This window comes from Lissotriton helveticus, chromosome 12 (assembly GCF_964261635.1).
Source record: "Lissotriton helveticus chromosome 12, aLisHel1.1, whole genome shotgun sequence".
NCBI lineage: Eukaryota > Metazoa > Chordata > Amphibia > Caudata > Salamandridae > Lissotriton > Lissotriton helveticus.
This window is the reverse complement of record NC_136073.1, coordinates 146,034,928-146,051,102: the sequence shown is the minus strand read 5'-3', so window position 1 is coordinate 146,051,102 and position 16,175 is coordinate 146,034,928. Positions and strand designations below refer to the sequence as shown.

Below are 16,175 nucleotides of genomic sequence, written 5' to 3'. Positions count from 1 at the left end.
TAATTTAGGGCTAGACTGTGCCTCCTCATGACAAGGCTTATGTGCGCTGTTTGACCAAAGCTCACACCCCAGTCAACCAACAGCCCAATTTCTTGCACCACACAACACACTTACCTCTGCCCATTCCCTTCGCTTTCAGACACAGACACTTTCTTTTCATCTCTTGATTACTTATGATTGTTCATTCAATAAAGAATTTTGACACAAATGGCAGCCATTTTGCTATGCCTATAAGGCAGGGTTCTAGAACACTTTTCCAGACTGAAGTATTCATTGATATGTTTTTATTCTCTTTTCTTTATCCTTCTACCTCTGCTAGGTGGAAAGTGTACCACAACGCCTTTCCAAGATGCATTGATGTGGATGACACCAAGGAACTAGACTCGAACGTTAAATACTCCACTACCAAATTATTGAATTTTGCCCTCACGCTGAAAACGTCGTAAGTATTGAGTCTCATGGCATTCAGAACAAATATACGTTGGTGCTACAAAGGGAGCCATACTCTCTATAGCAATTGGAATCCTAATAAGACAATAAGAGTGGCCTCTTGTAATTGAAATCATGCATGACTCGTTTAAGGTTTTTCTTTAGAATTTCAACTTCTTTTACCGTAGTTGGTACTGCGAACTGTAGATTGCTCATAAAGCATGGATCCTTTTTAAGAGCCATACTACGAATGGGCAGCCATTTTGTTAAACACATTTTAAGATGAACCGTGTCTTGCGTCCATGCCAAATGGAATTAAGAGTGGGTGAAAGAACATTTGGTCTTATTTCTAAACTCATTCTGTCATTATAAGTCTAACATGCCCTTTAATGTTCTCCATCTAAGCATTCATAGATATGGCATGTACATGTTATGCACAAGCTTTGTATCTGCATGCTGCCTGTCTCCTAGAATAACTGAATTACCAGAGAGATGATGGTGTTAAATCAAGTCATTTAACTCTAAATACTCATACAAATCAATATTTAAATTTTACTATGCTATTTTTAAAGTCATACTTGAGCTTACTGCCCATCCACTGAAATGTGGGTGGTGCACAGCACTGCTCACAGACACACAGCTAGTGAGTGATCAGAGGATGGCAAGCACCCATTATCAACGGTGGTCAGTTTCAGTTAACAGTACTTGGCAAACACTACAAGTTGACCAATTTTGGTTGTCAATAGTTTGGCATGACACCCAACGTAGAAACACCACAAGGACCATCTCCTATTTCCATTTCAGTTTCGACTCATAAGGACACAAGCCTGATTTATTAATCAGACTTGTCTTTCTTTCCTTGGCTCTATCAGGGTTTTTTTGTAGTTCATAATTTCATTGAACTGAATTTATGTTATGTTCACTGGTTCCATGCAATCAATAAATATATGAGTGAAAACATAGTTTTCTCATCCTATTCTAACCCAATGCCCCAACCTAATGGATTTTGTGATGACACTTTGTCCTAGAAATAGTCTTGCATTAGAAAATGTTTACCTGGCCGCAGCTCCAGCCGTGAGGGCAACGGCTCCTGCATCCTGTGTGCTCACTACCTCGCCGCAGTCCCAGCCGTGAGGGCAACGGCTCCTGCATCCTGTGTGCTCCCTCTGCCGGGACTTCAACTCCCAGGTGCCCTGGGGGTCAGGGCGCACCTGTGACGACACCGCAGCGCCCGGAGGCACTTGAAAAGACCGGAGCGCCGGGAGCTCCGGGGGGGGGAAACGTTTGGCAGGACTTACCTGGCCACAGCTCCAGCTGTGAGGGCAACGGCTCCTGCATCCTGTGTGCTCACTACCTCGCCGCAGTCCCAGCCGTGAGGGCAACGGCTCCTGCATCCTGTGTGCTCCCTCTGCCGGGACTTCAACTCCCAGGTGCCCCGGGGGTCAGGGCGCACCTGTGAGGACACCGCAGCGCCCAGAGGCGCTTGAAAAGACCGGAGCGCCGGGAGCTCCGGGTGGGAAATGTTTGGCAGCACTTACCTGGCCGCAGCTCCAGCCATGAGGGCAATGGCTCCTGCATCCTGTGTGCTCCCTCTGCCGGGACTTCAACTCCCAGGTGCCCCGGGGGTCAGGGCGCACCTGTGATGACATCGCAGCGCCTGGAGGCGCTTGAAAAGACCAGAACGCCTCCCGCCTCGAGGGACGTGCGCGGGCAGTGCCGGGCGAAGCCCGGGCAAAGGGCGGGCCGTCTGTGGCCATCCGGGGCAGGACGAGGCTGGGCTGGGCCACCCCCATAACATTGGCTTCAAGGAAGGGTACTGTCTCCCATCAATTTTATATTGTTAAGCAATCATGGGTAAAAAGAGAACCGAGGTTCTCAAACCCAATGGAGGGGGAGTGGCGACCCTGGATTCATACTTGGTGAAAGTTTCTAGCATGATCAATGATGAAATCGAAAGAACCGAGAGGAGGCTATCTTTGGACCCAGACCGTATTGTTGACGCCATGGTACATGACATTCCAGAGTGCCTTACCTCCCAGCTAGAGACTCCATCCCCATGTCTAGCACGGGACTTGATTGACCTGGTTGAACCACCCAACATGTCTCTGAGTTGTCACGATCAGTCCCAAAATGTATTCCCCCTAGACCGCATTGTAGATGACTCATCCAGCTCTTTTCCCTCGCCTATTCCAACTATGAGACGATGTACAAGGGCTGGTGGGCTGGTTCCCCCTAGCAAGGCCATACAACAGAAGAGGGGACGGATTCCAAAAGCAAAGCCTAAATTATCTAGACAGTTACCCGCAAACATTCAGCCATCACTGGAGGATTTATCTAGTTCACTCTGGGTAATCCTCAAAGAGAAACTAGATTTTACTCTGGCTCCCATCATGTCCAGGTTAACTTCCATTGAGGGCAGGATGATAGCTTTGGAGCAGAATAGCGGGCCAATACTGCAGCATAACGCCCCCTCCGTACGACCAACATCAGTACCTCTGGAGTCTGTCGGGCAGCCATCCACTCCTAAGAGGCAGTCCACTCTGATGCCCCCATCTCAGTCTATACATGACTTTCCTCTTAATGCTGAGGGTTTAACCACCAAGGTCCTAACCCTTGAATCAGCTGTTCCCAAACACCCCAGCGATATGGTAAACCTAGAGAAAGGGGCCCCTTGTGCTACCCTTCCTCCAAGCTCGACTGCCCCTATAGCTACTCATAAACCCTCATTAGAGAGAGCAGCATTTCAGTTTATTCTGGAGGCCCTCCCATTAGTACTTGTTTTAGCTAATGCTCCTCCTTTGGGTCCTGGTCAAGTGGAAACAGCCACCACTTTAATTGACAAAGCAATGCACTGGCTGACCAATAACATGAGGATATCTGCAAGGGGTAGCCAGCAATTAGCCAGGGAAATTAAAATGGCTAGAAGGGTGACATGGTTAGGCAATCACAAGAAAAGATTTGAGGGCGATTGTATAGCTATGAACTTTTCTAGCGGACAAGCGCTGATTAATGTGTTAGAAAACGTACTCCCCCCCAACAAAGGGATTCGATGATAATACCACTTACCCTGGAGTTTTTGTATGATAAATTCTGGTGTGCAAAGAGTTCTTGTAGGTGTAGGTCAAAACGTGCGCTCGCATTCATGCCAAGCGGGAGGATGACCCCATCCTTGTGGGATGGAATAAGTATGAGGAACCGGTTTGGGGTCCTCACCGATTTGGAAGAATGCGATTGACTCCAGGGCGACTCTAATAACCCTTTGGGAAATATCCCTTGGAATGGTCGGGTGAATGACCATCGGGCACAGGGTAAAGCGGTTGTCTGTCAAGATCCCAAGACATCTGTATGTAAGTTTGCTGGCCAATGTTGGGACCACTTATGACACTAATTCCCCCCTAGTGACCTGTTTGTATTCCATCAGTGAGGGTGGTCCTAGTACAACAAATAGTACCCCATTAAACTCACAGTTACTTAAGTCTAACATTGTCAAGCACACACTAGTGAGGGAGAGTGACATGAGGGGAGGAACAGAGAGTCCACCTAATATGAGTATAACCCTGCAAAAAAAAGAAAGGACCGTGTACCATGCCAAACCTACAGTTACCTAAGTTTAACTTTGTCAAACACACATTAATGAGGGAGAGTGACATCAAGGGACGAACAGAGAGTCCCCCTAATATGAGTATAACTCTGCAAAAAACAAAAAAAGGCTTGTCTTTGCTTTCATGGAATCTTGCGGGAATTGGTATTGAGGTTTTGTCACCTGAATGGTGTAGTTTCATAGATCTAAATTACATTAACCTTTTCCAGGAGTGTTGGTCAATAACCCCAGTCTTTCGCGTGGGATTTCTTAATTTCTATGTCCCCGCAACAAAAAAATCAAAAGGCCGGCCTGCAGGTGGACTGGTGATTTGGGTTCGCCAGAGTTTACGATGTAAGGTGCATCAAACTGGGTTCCTGGCGAACGACATTATGATGATTAGACTTGAATGGTACCACGGTCAAAGGGTGGTTATTTTTAATGTCTATGCCAGGGGGCTAACAGGGGGGTATACTTCTGAGGTAATAGCCGCTCTCGACAATCAGCTTAAGGCTCTCCCGGAGAAGATTCTTTCGATAGTGGGTGGAGATTTTAAGACCACTTATGAACCACTTGGCCATGAGGACCAAGATCTCTCAACAGACCAGGATCTTTGATGGGGTATCCCTAAACTTGAAGTGCCTGCTATAAAAAGATGGACAGCTACAGCTATTCAATTAAAAGCCCTATGCCTAGAAAGAGGCCTTAGAGCAGCAAACGGAAGAACCCCTTCAGACCTGACAATGGACGGAACAGCAGCCGTATTGACTATCTCCTGGTGGCTATGGCATTGTCTAGTGGATATGGTCATTAACCCCGGTTGGAAAGTGACCATAACCCTCTCTGTTCGATATTCCAAGCCCAAAAGGGGGTCAGAGATGAGCCTCCAAGAGTACACTAGATATCGTTGTTTCTCATAACATGCGCCATGTTAAATGGAATAAACTTATTGAGAACCCTGCAAATCTGGTCGCGCTCAAAGCAGAGGTCGTGAGTGAACTGGCCCGACTCAATCTCCAAATTAGTAGCTCGGATTTTCCTCTAATTATGTTAGAGGCACATTCCCACCTGTTTTCTAGGCTTAAACCCTTTTTTTTTAGGGCTTGGAACCCAGGAAATAGAGGCAAAAATCCGCCAATGGCCAAGTGGTGTAATGAGTCATGTAAATCTGCACGCCAAAATCTGAGTGCGGAATTAAGAACAAAGAATACCACCAGAGTGAGAGAGGCTAGAGATCTATATAGACATGCCCAGAAGGTGGCAAAAAGACAGTGGGATGAGGATAGGTGGCGGGACTTGAAACACGCTTGTGAAGCAAATGATTCCAAGCAATTTTGGAACATTATAAAATGGGACAGGGGAGGATTAGCAGAACCTCCACAAAATAATGTTGCTCAGTCCCAGTGGGTAGAATTCTTTAAGCCCCAATATGCTCGAAGCCTAGTAGAGGAGGAGTGCCCTCTACCTCCTGCCATCTTTTACCAAAGCCAGATTTTTACCACTAAAGAAGTTAGTACAGCATTAGATTGTGTGTCCAGCGGCAGAGCTCCAGGCATGGATGGTATACCGGCCGAAGTCTTTTTAAGTGACAGATCGTCCTGGTGCCAGTATTTCGGACTTTTAGTGAACTCAGTGGCCAGGGGTGCTCCCATTCCATTTTCGTGGAAGGGAGCCGAAATAAATCCTGTTTTTAAGAAGGGTGATAAATCCCTCCCAAGTAATTACAGGCCCATTAGTCTTATTGACTCTGCACAAAAACGTATTGGGCGACTAGTACAAAACAAAGTCCAGACTTGGATAGATGAACATAATATTTTATCCCCTTTTCAAGCCGCTTCCGCCCCTGCACTAGCTCTATAGACCAAGTCTTCTATTTTATTACACTATATTGGAGGAACGTGGTCCTGACTGAAGGGTCACTTTACGCAGTTTTTGTCGATTTAAAATCGGCTTTCGGTTTGGTCCCTCGCTGTAAACTTTGGAATGTTCTTGCTGAGTTAGGAATGGCCCCTGAGCTACTGACCATCCTCGTCCGTTTACATGAGAGCAACTTTGAAAGAATCAGATGGGGGGCACAGGGTGAGGCCACTAACACATTCCCTGTCGAGCGCGGTGTTCGGCAGGGTTGTGTCTTGGCCCCTACCCTGTTTTCGTTATATATTAACGGAATAGTTGACCATCTTTGTAGTTCCCCCACTGATGCCCCTGTAATAGCTGGGGTTCACGTTCCTGTCCTCATGTTCGCGGACGACACATTGATAATCTCACAAACTCCAAGTGGGCTACAGAAGGCTGTCAACTCCTTCGGGGACTTTTGCCAACTGCGTGGACTTGAGATTAATACAACAAAAACCAAGTTCATGTCCCTCAATCAGCACAAATCTTTTAAAGGTAGAATTTTTCTGAACAATACACCCCTAGAGCAGGTGGAGGCTTTCACCTACCTAGGTATTCTACTCCAGAATAACATGCATTGGAAACGTCACACGGACATGGCCACTCTAAAATTTCACCAGCTTGCAGGTGCCCTATTGTCTAAACATAAATCCTCTCTTACAAAGCCAATCACGCCAGCTTTGGAGATATACAACATGAAAGTGTTAAGTGCTACCCTGTATGGATCAGAGCTATGGGGATTAACCAACCTGAGTCGATTAGCAAAAGCAGAGAATAAAACCTTACGTAGTTTAGTCGGTGTTCCCCAAAGCACTCCGACCGTTCCGCTTTTACTTGACTTAGGCAGGAAAAATGTTGTAGATATAGCGAGGTTACGCCCACTTTTGTACTGGAGGCGAATTTGGACCACTCCTGAACTCACACACTATGTCCAGGCCCTGAAGGATGTGATCTTGGTGGATCGTTTTCACAAAATCCACTGGCTCAAAGAGCTCAGGAAGCTTTTGATAAAGCTAGATCTAACCCCTTTATGGGATGAACTGGACATATCAACCTTCCCCTCAAAAGATCAATTGAAAGTCATATACTGGGAAATGGTCCTGACTTTATCCCATAGAGCTTGCATGAACACTAATTTAACTGGCCGTTTTTTACATTAAAAATCACGGCCTTTTTGTGAAGCTTATTGGGATATCATTGAGAGCCCACTAGATCGTAAACTGTTTTTTCAGTTTAGTGTAGGATCACTTCCAGTTAAAACTTTTACCTACAAATGGGCGCATCCCCCTGATGACAAATGTCATAAGTGTTTAGACATGGTTGAGACAACAGCCCACCTATACTTTGTATGCCCCCTCTATGTTAGTCCACGACGTAAATGGCTGAAACCTACTTGCTTAAACTTGGGCACCCGGCAGCACATAGAAGCCTTAAGGATATTTGAGTCAGATTGTACCCCTTGCATAGTTGTTTCTGTAGCCACATTTTTAAGGTGGGCATGGATTATCCGTACACGTTCTTTACTGCCACCGCTGCTTGCTAGTACGATGAATGATGCTCCTTTATTATGAATCATTTTTATTGGATAGTATATCTATTTTAATTTGATTTTTAATCGACAGTAATCATTGGAATTTAATAACTTTTTATCTTGTGTATAGTTATGTACTATTTATTTTGTCTTGTGATATATGTAGTGTGCGTGCTTTTATGACATACTGTTGAATAAAGCTTTTTGAATGTTTAAATGTACTCTTTCCTCACTGTAGAACAGATGTATTTCATACATTGTTATTTCTCCTTTATGCTAGCATAGAGAAGAGGATGTAGACTAACAGCTAGAAGCTGGGGAACTGGGTTTGTGTCTCAGCTTCAATTTTGAACTGCTTTGTCACAATCCACAAATTTTCAAACTAGAGACATCATTCATATTTGAATAAAAAATATCTTTTAAAAAACAACAGAACACCATGTTCAAATGAACTTTTCATTATGCATTATACTCATCGTGATGTGATGGTCTCTCTTCCTCCTAGAATGCTGGAAGTCAAACTGAAAGGATTTTTGGGATGTCAGGAATCCTGGAAATCACTTCAAGACCTCAAGAGGGTTTTTTGGACTCATAAAACTGCTAATTCAGGTAGGAAATTTCCTTTCAAAAGGCAGTGTGTACATTGTGTGTCTAGCTCACTTTAGGCAATCTGATTTCTGAGGCTTACAGGCATTCCAATACTTCACAATTAAATTAGAATTTAAGGATTACCAGCGACCCCACTCCCGGATGTGTTTTTCAGTATAAACAAGAGGATTTATGAATATTTATCTGGCTGTCAGGATTGTTATCTATTTGAAATCTGCCTTGTTGCCTCCTTTTCCTGCTTGTAGAACAAATGAGTGTTTGATTGTAGATGGCTGAGGAATGAGTGATCTTGGCACTTGAAACCCTTAGGTACATCGCTATTTAATCTGGTTAACCACTGTGATTTATACAGCTGATCAACCCATTACATATGCAGATTTTAAAACACAGGGTGTCATCTTACTGGAACTGAAAATTATCATGATTAAAATTGGAGTACCTTGGTTAGGCTGAAAAGCAGGCCCACAGTATCTCTTAACCTCAGAAATAGCCTTAGAGCTTGTGCGAGTACAGGGCAGCAAGAAGCATCAGTGTTTGTGTGTGCTTGTGTGAAGTATAAGCTATTTTATCAGTTTATGTAGCACGCAGTGGCCCAGGGGCATTGGACTGCTTTAGACGAGCACCAGCTACATTACACAAGGTCAGATTCAGTTTATGGGACAGAGGAAGTTTAAATGATTTTCCAAGAATCACAGTATATTGAGCCGGCACGGGTACTTGAACCTGCTTCCCAGTTCCAAACAGGGGCGGTTCCTTCATAATGGCGGAGGAACTGTTGCAGGGTTTCTGTACTCACACAGAACTGTGCACAGAGGAGTGGAACCTCGGCAAATTAGGATGTCCCAAAACTTACCTTAGCAACCAACTCACCCCTTACCGAGCTAGCTACAGTGTCTCATTGGACATATCAAACTCCCAATGTTTAGACAAACCAGAACATGAACTTACAGTACCTCAGGGTACGTGGGACTCATGAACACTCTTTCGTTATATTATCATTACAAACCAGAACATGGAGTAAAGAAGACACATGTGCATTTGAAATGTTTATTTACTAATGCCGTCTTCTCAGGCGCAGTATCTTAGATAATACAAGTATACTTATTATCAGTAGCAAAATTATCAGCATAGTTACTAAGACATAAAAAGCGAATGGTGACAGCATGTTAACATGCTGTAATGAATAAGAGTTAACAACACTTATATCTCACCCTCCCTAACACATATATTATATTATTAGCTAAGAAGGTCTCTTTGGGTTGTTTTAGGGCGGGCCCATACCTTAGTGTCCTAGCATGAAGGAATCACATCAGCATACACCAGCTCTCTCTGCATGTGCACCGCATCAAGTGTGTTAACAATTCTCGTGCAAAGCAATATCAATCCCGCCTCAAGCCCAAGTTGGCAAAGGCTGCACTTGTGTTATGACTATGAAGGCGTGGAGATCAGACCTCATAACAATTCCATATCGTGTTGCTCCTGAAACTTCAGCACTCTCCGTGCAGACATGGTTTATTAAACAAAACTGATATCAGAGCAATAACATATTATTCTCACATACACCACGGCAAACCACTAGGTTGAAAGCTAAGTCAACAATTAAGTGTCGTGTGCAGAAGTTGCAAGAAAGGAAAAATGGCGTTTAAATCTCAAATGTACCTATGCTAACTTAACACGATATAAGGATATATAGGAGCTATACAACACCCCCCCATGATCCGAGAACGGACTAAATAAGATAACAGAAGTGCCATCACATGAGAGCAGAATCCAATTATAAACGAGCATGAATAAAAATTCAATTATAAAAACTAATGCTAAAAAATAGCCCACAAGTATAATGTGGCTCAAGCCAATAGGCAAGCAAAAATAAAATGTCTTGACCAAAAGTCAATAAAATTAAGGAAACGCTATCAATCAGCATGTCAATTTGAGGCTGTGTCTATGATAAGACTGTATATGAAAAGTAAGCTGCAACAGCCTCCAGGAGGAAGTCACTGTCCTCATCCGAAAACAGTTCAGCCATCCAATTTAAAAGATGAAAGGAACATACGTGATCTTCCAGCACCGGATCCTCTATAACCATCAGAGGACAGCTCGGTGGGTTTTCAAGAAAACTTTGTTCCAAGAAATTTTGCGCTGCCGACAACACATCCCAGGGACCCATTAGTCCATGTGCCACCGCCAAGGCCATAATCCTTTCGTCAGAACAAACCAACTCGTGAGCAATGATAGGACTCATCAGTTGATCAAAATCGACGTCAGAAGATATTGGTCCGCAGAGACACAAATCAATGGCCCAAAGGAAATCACAGGTCAGGCAGCGAAATACAGGCTGGACACAGGTGAAATAGGAGAACCGAAAAGATAATCCAAACGCCGTGCTTAGAGTCGCCAACGGCAGTGTGCCATAATAATCAAGCATGCGGTTGCGAAACCGCGTCAGTAGCAGCTGAGCGTGGTCTTGCACAGGAAGGGCATCCATATTTAAAAAGGCAGAAAACCACCAATGCGCCAGCCGCTAATGCAAGTAAAAACGGGAACCCTCCAAATAAGGACGAAAAAATAGAATGGAAGAAGGCAGGGATGACTCCAAAAATCTTCTCAAAGGAAGTCACGAGACCACCGCTAACAACTTTAAAAAAATGTGCTAGGCCCGTTGTGGAGGACGCGTTAAAGATAGAACGGACCATGGCTCCGAAATGCAAAGGCAAATCAGTGTTTAAAAGAGCCTGAACCTCCGTACGGGTGTTAGCAATGTGAAGCTTGAAAGTTTCACGGGCCGAGCTCAAGGCCACCTCTTTCTGGGACAATAGAGCTCTTATTCTAGCCATGCCGCTGAATTCTGCTCCCAAGGTCGGTATCTGTGGCCAAATGGAAGACTCCCTATGTTCACGTGTGGGAGGATAAAGAACATTTCTGCAGCAAATAACTCGCTCACTTACTGTTACTATGAAAGCTATACCTTTAATTAAACCACAACAGTTTTCATTATTGAGCATTAAATAACTACCATTCTCTAACAATTTAAACGTGGGGATGATAGCAGGAACTGGCGTGCCCTGTAAAACGCAAGCCATATTCGGTCGGTCCTTGTTACATGAACCGTGTAACTGTATGTGTCTGCACATTAAAGAATGATCTGGCGTCTCAGTACACTCATCCCCTGTTAGATAAACCTCCTGTTCATCCTTGAAACATCTGTATGTGTATGGGAGTGACCAGACCTCATGAAGAAAACCGCTACCCAAGGGTTCAAAACGACCTATTGGCACATATTTCATACAATTTGAAAACTTATATAAAGCAAAAGGCAGTGTTATTAAACCGTGGATAAGCCACGTAGCAGCAGTGGCCTCTGCCACAGAAAAAGGCAAAGATTCCAACCTTTCAATATGTAGCATAGAAAAGGAAGCATCACGCATTGAAAGCAAGCGTTGTTTGTCTGTCAAATTAAACGGTGCAAACAAAGAGGAAACGTTCATGTATCCCCAGGGAACTTTACCCATTTTCAGAGTCTGAAGTGTCCATGCAAACTGCATGATTGACCGTAATTGATTTTGACCATGGTATAATACAGACACTTCATCATGCACAATATCAACAACAGACGACACAATATTATCTAATGTGTAAATTCTAGAGGAAAGCACGTTAATGCTATTGTCAACAACTGCAAGCACTTTCTCAAGATTCGCCTGATCAATAGCCCTAAGGCGTGAAGCAGCTTCAATCTGTGACAGTTTCCAAATTTCATTGTAAACCCCATATAACCACCTTTTCGACCTGCCACTAGCTGGGCCTTTAATGAAATCATTTAAATCCACGTCTGCATTCAGTTTGGAAAGGTGATACTTAACCGCAGGTAAAGTTGAATGTTTCAGCCAAGCTTGACACAACTTGCCCACAGAGTAAGAGGTGACAGTATGACTCAAATCAAACCGGGGATCAGATCTAACAGTCTTAAAACCGTCAGTTATATTCAAAAATCTTTTTTGGCAAGAATCAGCACTACGGTGCCAAAGCAGCCAACCCTTAGGATTCATACTGGAAATGTTAAAGGAGGAATTAAGAAGCAGAGCCTGTATATCTTTAATGGACAATGGAGTAAAATTACTCCAATCCTCATAATCCTCCAACTCCGGGAAAGACGGGGTGTTCAACCTTTTAGATGTAGCCAATCCAAAGCATGTGGTCTGGGAAATGGTTTCATTTAAAAACAACATATGATTCGGGATGAGACATGCACGGTGCAAAGCCTCAGTGCCTCGTACCTGCCAGGCCTTTGAACCCCAAACCGATTTAAGGTCTATGGTTTCCTTCCATAACTCATAGCCCCCAGTAACTAATTGATTTAGGAAGGCCTTCGAATACAACAATTTGGTATCGGTAAGTCTAACCTTGGACAGTGGCTGTCGTTGAAACCTAAAATAAAAGGACTCGGGATTGGACTGATTAAAGTCAGTGAAATAAGTATACTTTTTAAGAAACGTTTCTGAACTCCCTTGTGTAGGTGCCGGGCAATGTTCCCACTGAGTAAAATTAACAGCATCCCTTCGGGAAGATGTTTTGTGTAAGAAGTGATTGCCATAATGTTGGTAACAGAACAATTCACCATAATTAGCAGATTCTAAATATAAATCCTCAGCATCAAAAGCAGCATAGTATTTCAAATCAGAAAACAAACTTTCCACAGCATTAACATCCCAATCATCAGAACGAATGTTTTGTTTCACCACATCCCCCATATTCACTCTAAGTACATTAGGAACATTAACGACTTCCGTTGGGCCATGAATTTGAAACCGAACTGCATCCCACGCGATTCCATCCAGAACAGGCCAGGCTGTGATGTTAACCAAAGTCAAGTCTCTTTTTAATCTGTGTGTAGAATGTGAAGAGGAAAGTGGGGCCAATGTTCCGTTTAAATGAGTAATGCAAGTTCTCTCCTCGACATAGTGTCCATTCATAATCCGAAAAAAATAAAACACAAAACCAATTGACATAAAAAGGTAAACCGAAAAAAGGACCAGCCAAATGTATATCCAAGGAGGTATCAAAAAATGTTTTTTAAACAGGCTAGCATATACTGCAATTTTAGAGGGTTTTTTCGAGGCAAGGGAAGCAGAGTCAAATGAAAATCTGGATTCCGTGGCTAAACGAGTTTGCAGGTCAGGCATGGACAAATCAGTGGGGTATGTATAGTCTGTCTCATCAAGGTTAGTTCCTGGTAAATTATTCAATAATGGACTGGAAACAGCAGGTAATTCGATGGCCACCTCAGGTTCATTATTAGAAGCAGTGGGCATAATTGAATTTCTCACAATGGAAGGACAGGAAACAGCCGGTGTCATGCTAAGAAGAATCGGACACTCTGTGTATCTTGACATTGTCAATAGAAATAAACCTGTTTTCCTTACGACCTGGAAGTGGTGGTAAAATGACTGTTCTTGTGCCCTTCACTCCAAGCACTGGGACTGGAGCTCGATAGGAGGGACCAAACTCTTTCTTGTTGTCGATCTTCTCCCGAACCAGCTCTCCAACTTGGGGTAGCCAGCCAACTACCGGGATCTGCAACGCATCATCCGATGTGGAGGGCAAATGTTCCTTTGCAAGAGTGTCTCTGGTCTTTTGTAGATTCTGTAAAACATTGCAATGTTCATCTGCGTCAAAGGAAGTGGCGCGAACCACTGAGTCTAGACCGTCAAGGTCAGGGACGTACATCTTGATGCCAAAGAGCATTTCGTATGGGGTCCGCCCACCCAGAGACCTTCTAGGGAGATTATTAAGAGCACGCTGCACGCCATAGAGGTGAGCCAGCCAGTTTCTGCCAGTGCCTATAACTCGGGCTGTCAAAGATTGCTTTAAATCACGGTTCATTCGTTCAACTACACTATTACCCTCAGGTCTGTAGGGTGACGAAAACTTGACTTGGACCCCCATCGAAGTCATGGCATCCTTATACGCCTTAGAGGCGAAAGCCGGACCCTGATCCGAATGGAAGGTACCACAGGCAAAAATCCCTATAAAGATACGCAAATCTCTAATGACAGTCCGTGAATCAGCGCTGCGATGTGGCCATACCCACACAAAGCGTGTGCATGAGTCAACTGCTACTAAGATGTATTTATACGCAGTATCAGATGAAAATGGACCGCAGTGATCTAAATAAACACAGCCTAGCGGTTTATTAGAAATGTACAACTGAGTCTGAGGCGGACGCGTAGCAGTTGAAGGTTTAATCTGCTGGCATATGTCACAAAGAAGGACATAATCACGCGTCTGTTTGTACAGTCCCCGCCACCAGAAACGTAATTGTAATTGAGTTACAGTGGCCGAGACGCCCGCATGCGCAGACGCCACACCTTCATGAGCCGCTGTAATCAAGTCTGCTCTGCGATCCGAGTTGGGAATCAGCCGTTCCCCAACATCAGGAATTGTCACAAAAGGAACCTTTTCGGGACTTAAGTGGTATTTATACTTCGAAGGGAATCCAGCAGGATGTTTACTTCCCTTCTCAGAGGCAGCAATAGCTGCCAAGATGTCGCTATCAATCTTGGTTTTAGACCTAGTAACTGCTGCAACTAAGTATGTAGATACTGCTGATTTCGCCGCTTCATCAGCAAGCGAGTTGCCAACAGCGTGTACTCCCACGCGCTGATGACCGAGAGTATGAATCACATAAACGAGTGGCAACATAGCCTTAAGCTCTGCCACTCGAACCCAGATCATTTTATGTTTGATTGTGCTACCCTTGGAATCATGAAAATCATTTTGAATCCAAAAGAACAAGTTTTCATTGTAAGACTGGACACAGTAGTAAGAATCACTTACAATTAGAGTAGTAACACTTGGATCTGCGTACTCCAAAGCTAGTAAGAGAGCACGAAGCTCTGCCAATTGTGCGGTGCAATCGCCCAGGGGCAACGTGTGTACCTCCCTGGAAACGAACTCATCATTCAACATAGCACCGACCACAATGGCGCAAGCGGAAACGTAGGCATGTTTAGAGCCATGCGCAACCTGCGCCGACCCATCAGTGTAAATGATGCAATGGAAGTCCTCCAAAGGTCGCATCGCCAGAGGAGCAGGATGAACAAATTCATACTGCAAGTACTCCTGCGACCGTAAGGAAGCGTCAAAAATAAACATGACATCCGTGGATGACAATGACGCAGCCCACTGAATCCACCGAGGGTGCAAAGCCTTTGAATTTGGTACACTGGCTTTCGTGACTGCCTCCAAATGAGGACAGGGTGTTACCACTAGCATGCGTTTCCCCTGTGACAGGGCTCGTTCCTTTAGAATAGCCATCTGTACAGCAGTTAAAACCTTTTCTACGGTGGGAAACCGCATCTCAGCCGAGGTGTACAAGTGTGACTTGTAAGCAATAGGTACTGTGTCACCTTCATTAAAAGTGAGGTACGTGAAACCCACCGTCCCAGGAATTATTCTTATGACCAGGTTGGTGTGGTTATCACGAGTCAGTAAATATTTAGAAGCGAGCAGATCAGCCTGCAAGGATTGCAAAATGGCTGAATGCTCAGGCAGCCAGCATGATTTAGAGAAAGTTGGTTGTAACAAAGCATACAAAGGCTTGATACGCTGGGCATATTCCGGAATGTAAGTCCTGCCGAAATTCAAAAAGCCCAGTAAAGACTGTAATTTTTTCAGTGTCGTTGGTGCGCGCAATTGTGCGCACTTCTCTAAGAAGTGAGGAGCCAAACCTCTACCTTCATTGTTGAGCTCATAGCCCAAAAACAACACTGTGTGTTCAGCAATGTGCGATTTTGCAAAGTTAAATTTGTAACCCATGTCTGCGAAGTTGCAAACAACAGAATTTACACGACACAGATGCTCCCAAATATCATCGTCTGTGAGATATATGTCATCCACATACGAAAAAGCATCAGGGTCGAGTGCCTCCAGAATAGAGACAATGCGAGCGGTAAATATACCAGGACTATTCTTGTAGCCCATTGGAAGACGCCGGAATTGCTTTTGGACTCCAGCGCTCGTAAAACTGGTCCATTGGGAGCTAAAGCTGTCCAATCTGTGGGCATAAAAACCATTGGATATGTCAAGCGTTGTCTTGAAACGCTTACGCACGAGACTATCCACTAGGGCAGA

General features: G+C 44.2%; 1 protein-coding gene across 1 annotated transcript in view; it reads left to right on the top strand.

Annotated features, from left to right (window-relative positions):
- The window catches only part of LOC144797780 (hydroperoxide isomerase ALOXE3-like), a 541,969-nt gene that overhangs the window by 243,324 nt on the left and 282,470 nt on the right, over window positions 1-16,175 (top strand). Inside the window, exons 4-5 of the mRNA XM_078668542.1 lie at window positions 320-442; window positions 7,942-8,045. Coding sequence (XP_078524668.1) covers window positions 320-442; window positions 7,942-8,045 — 227 coding nt within the window. The remainder of the gene's footprint in view (window positions 1-319; window positions 443-7,941; window positions 8,046-16,175) is intronic.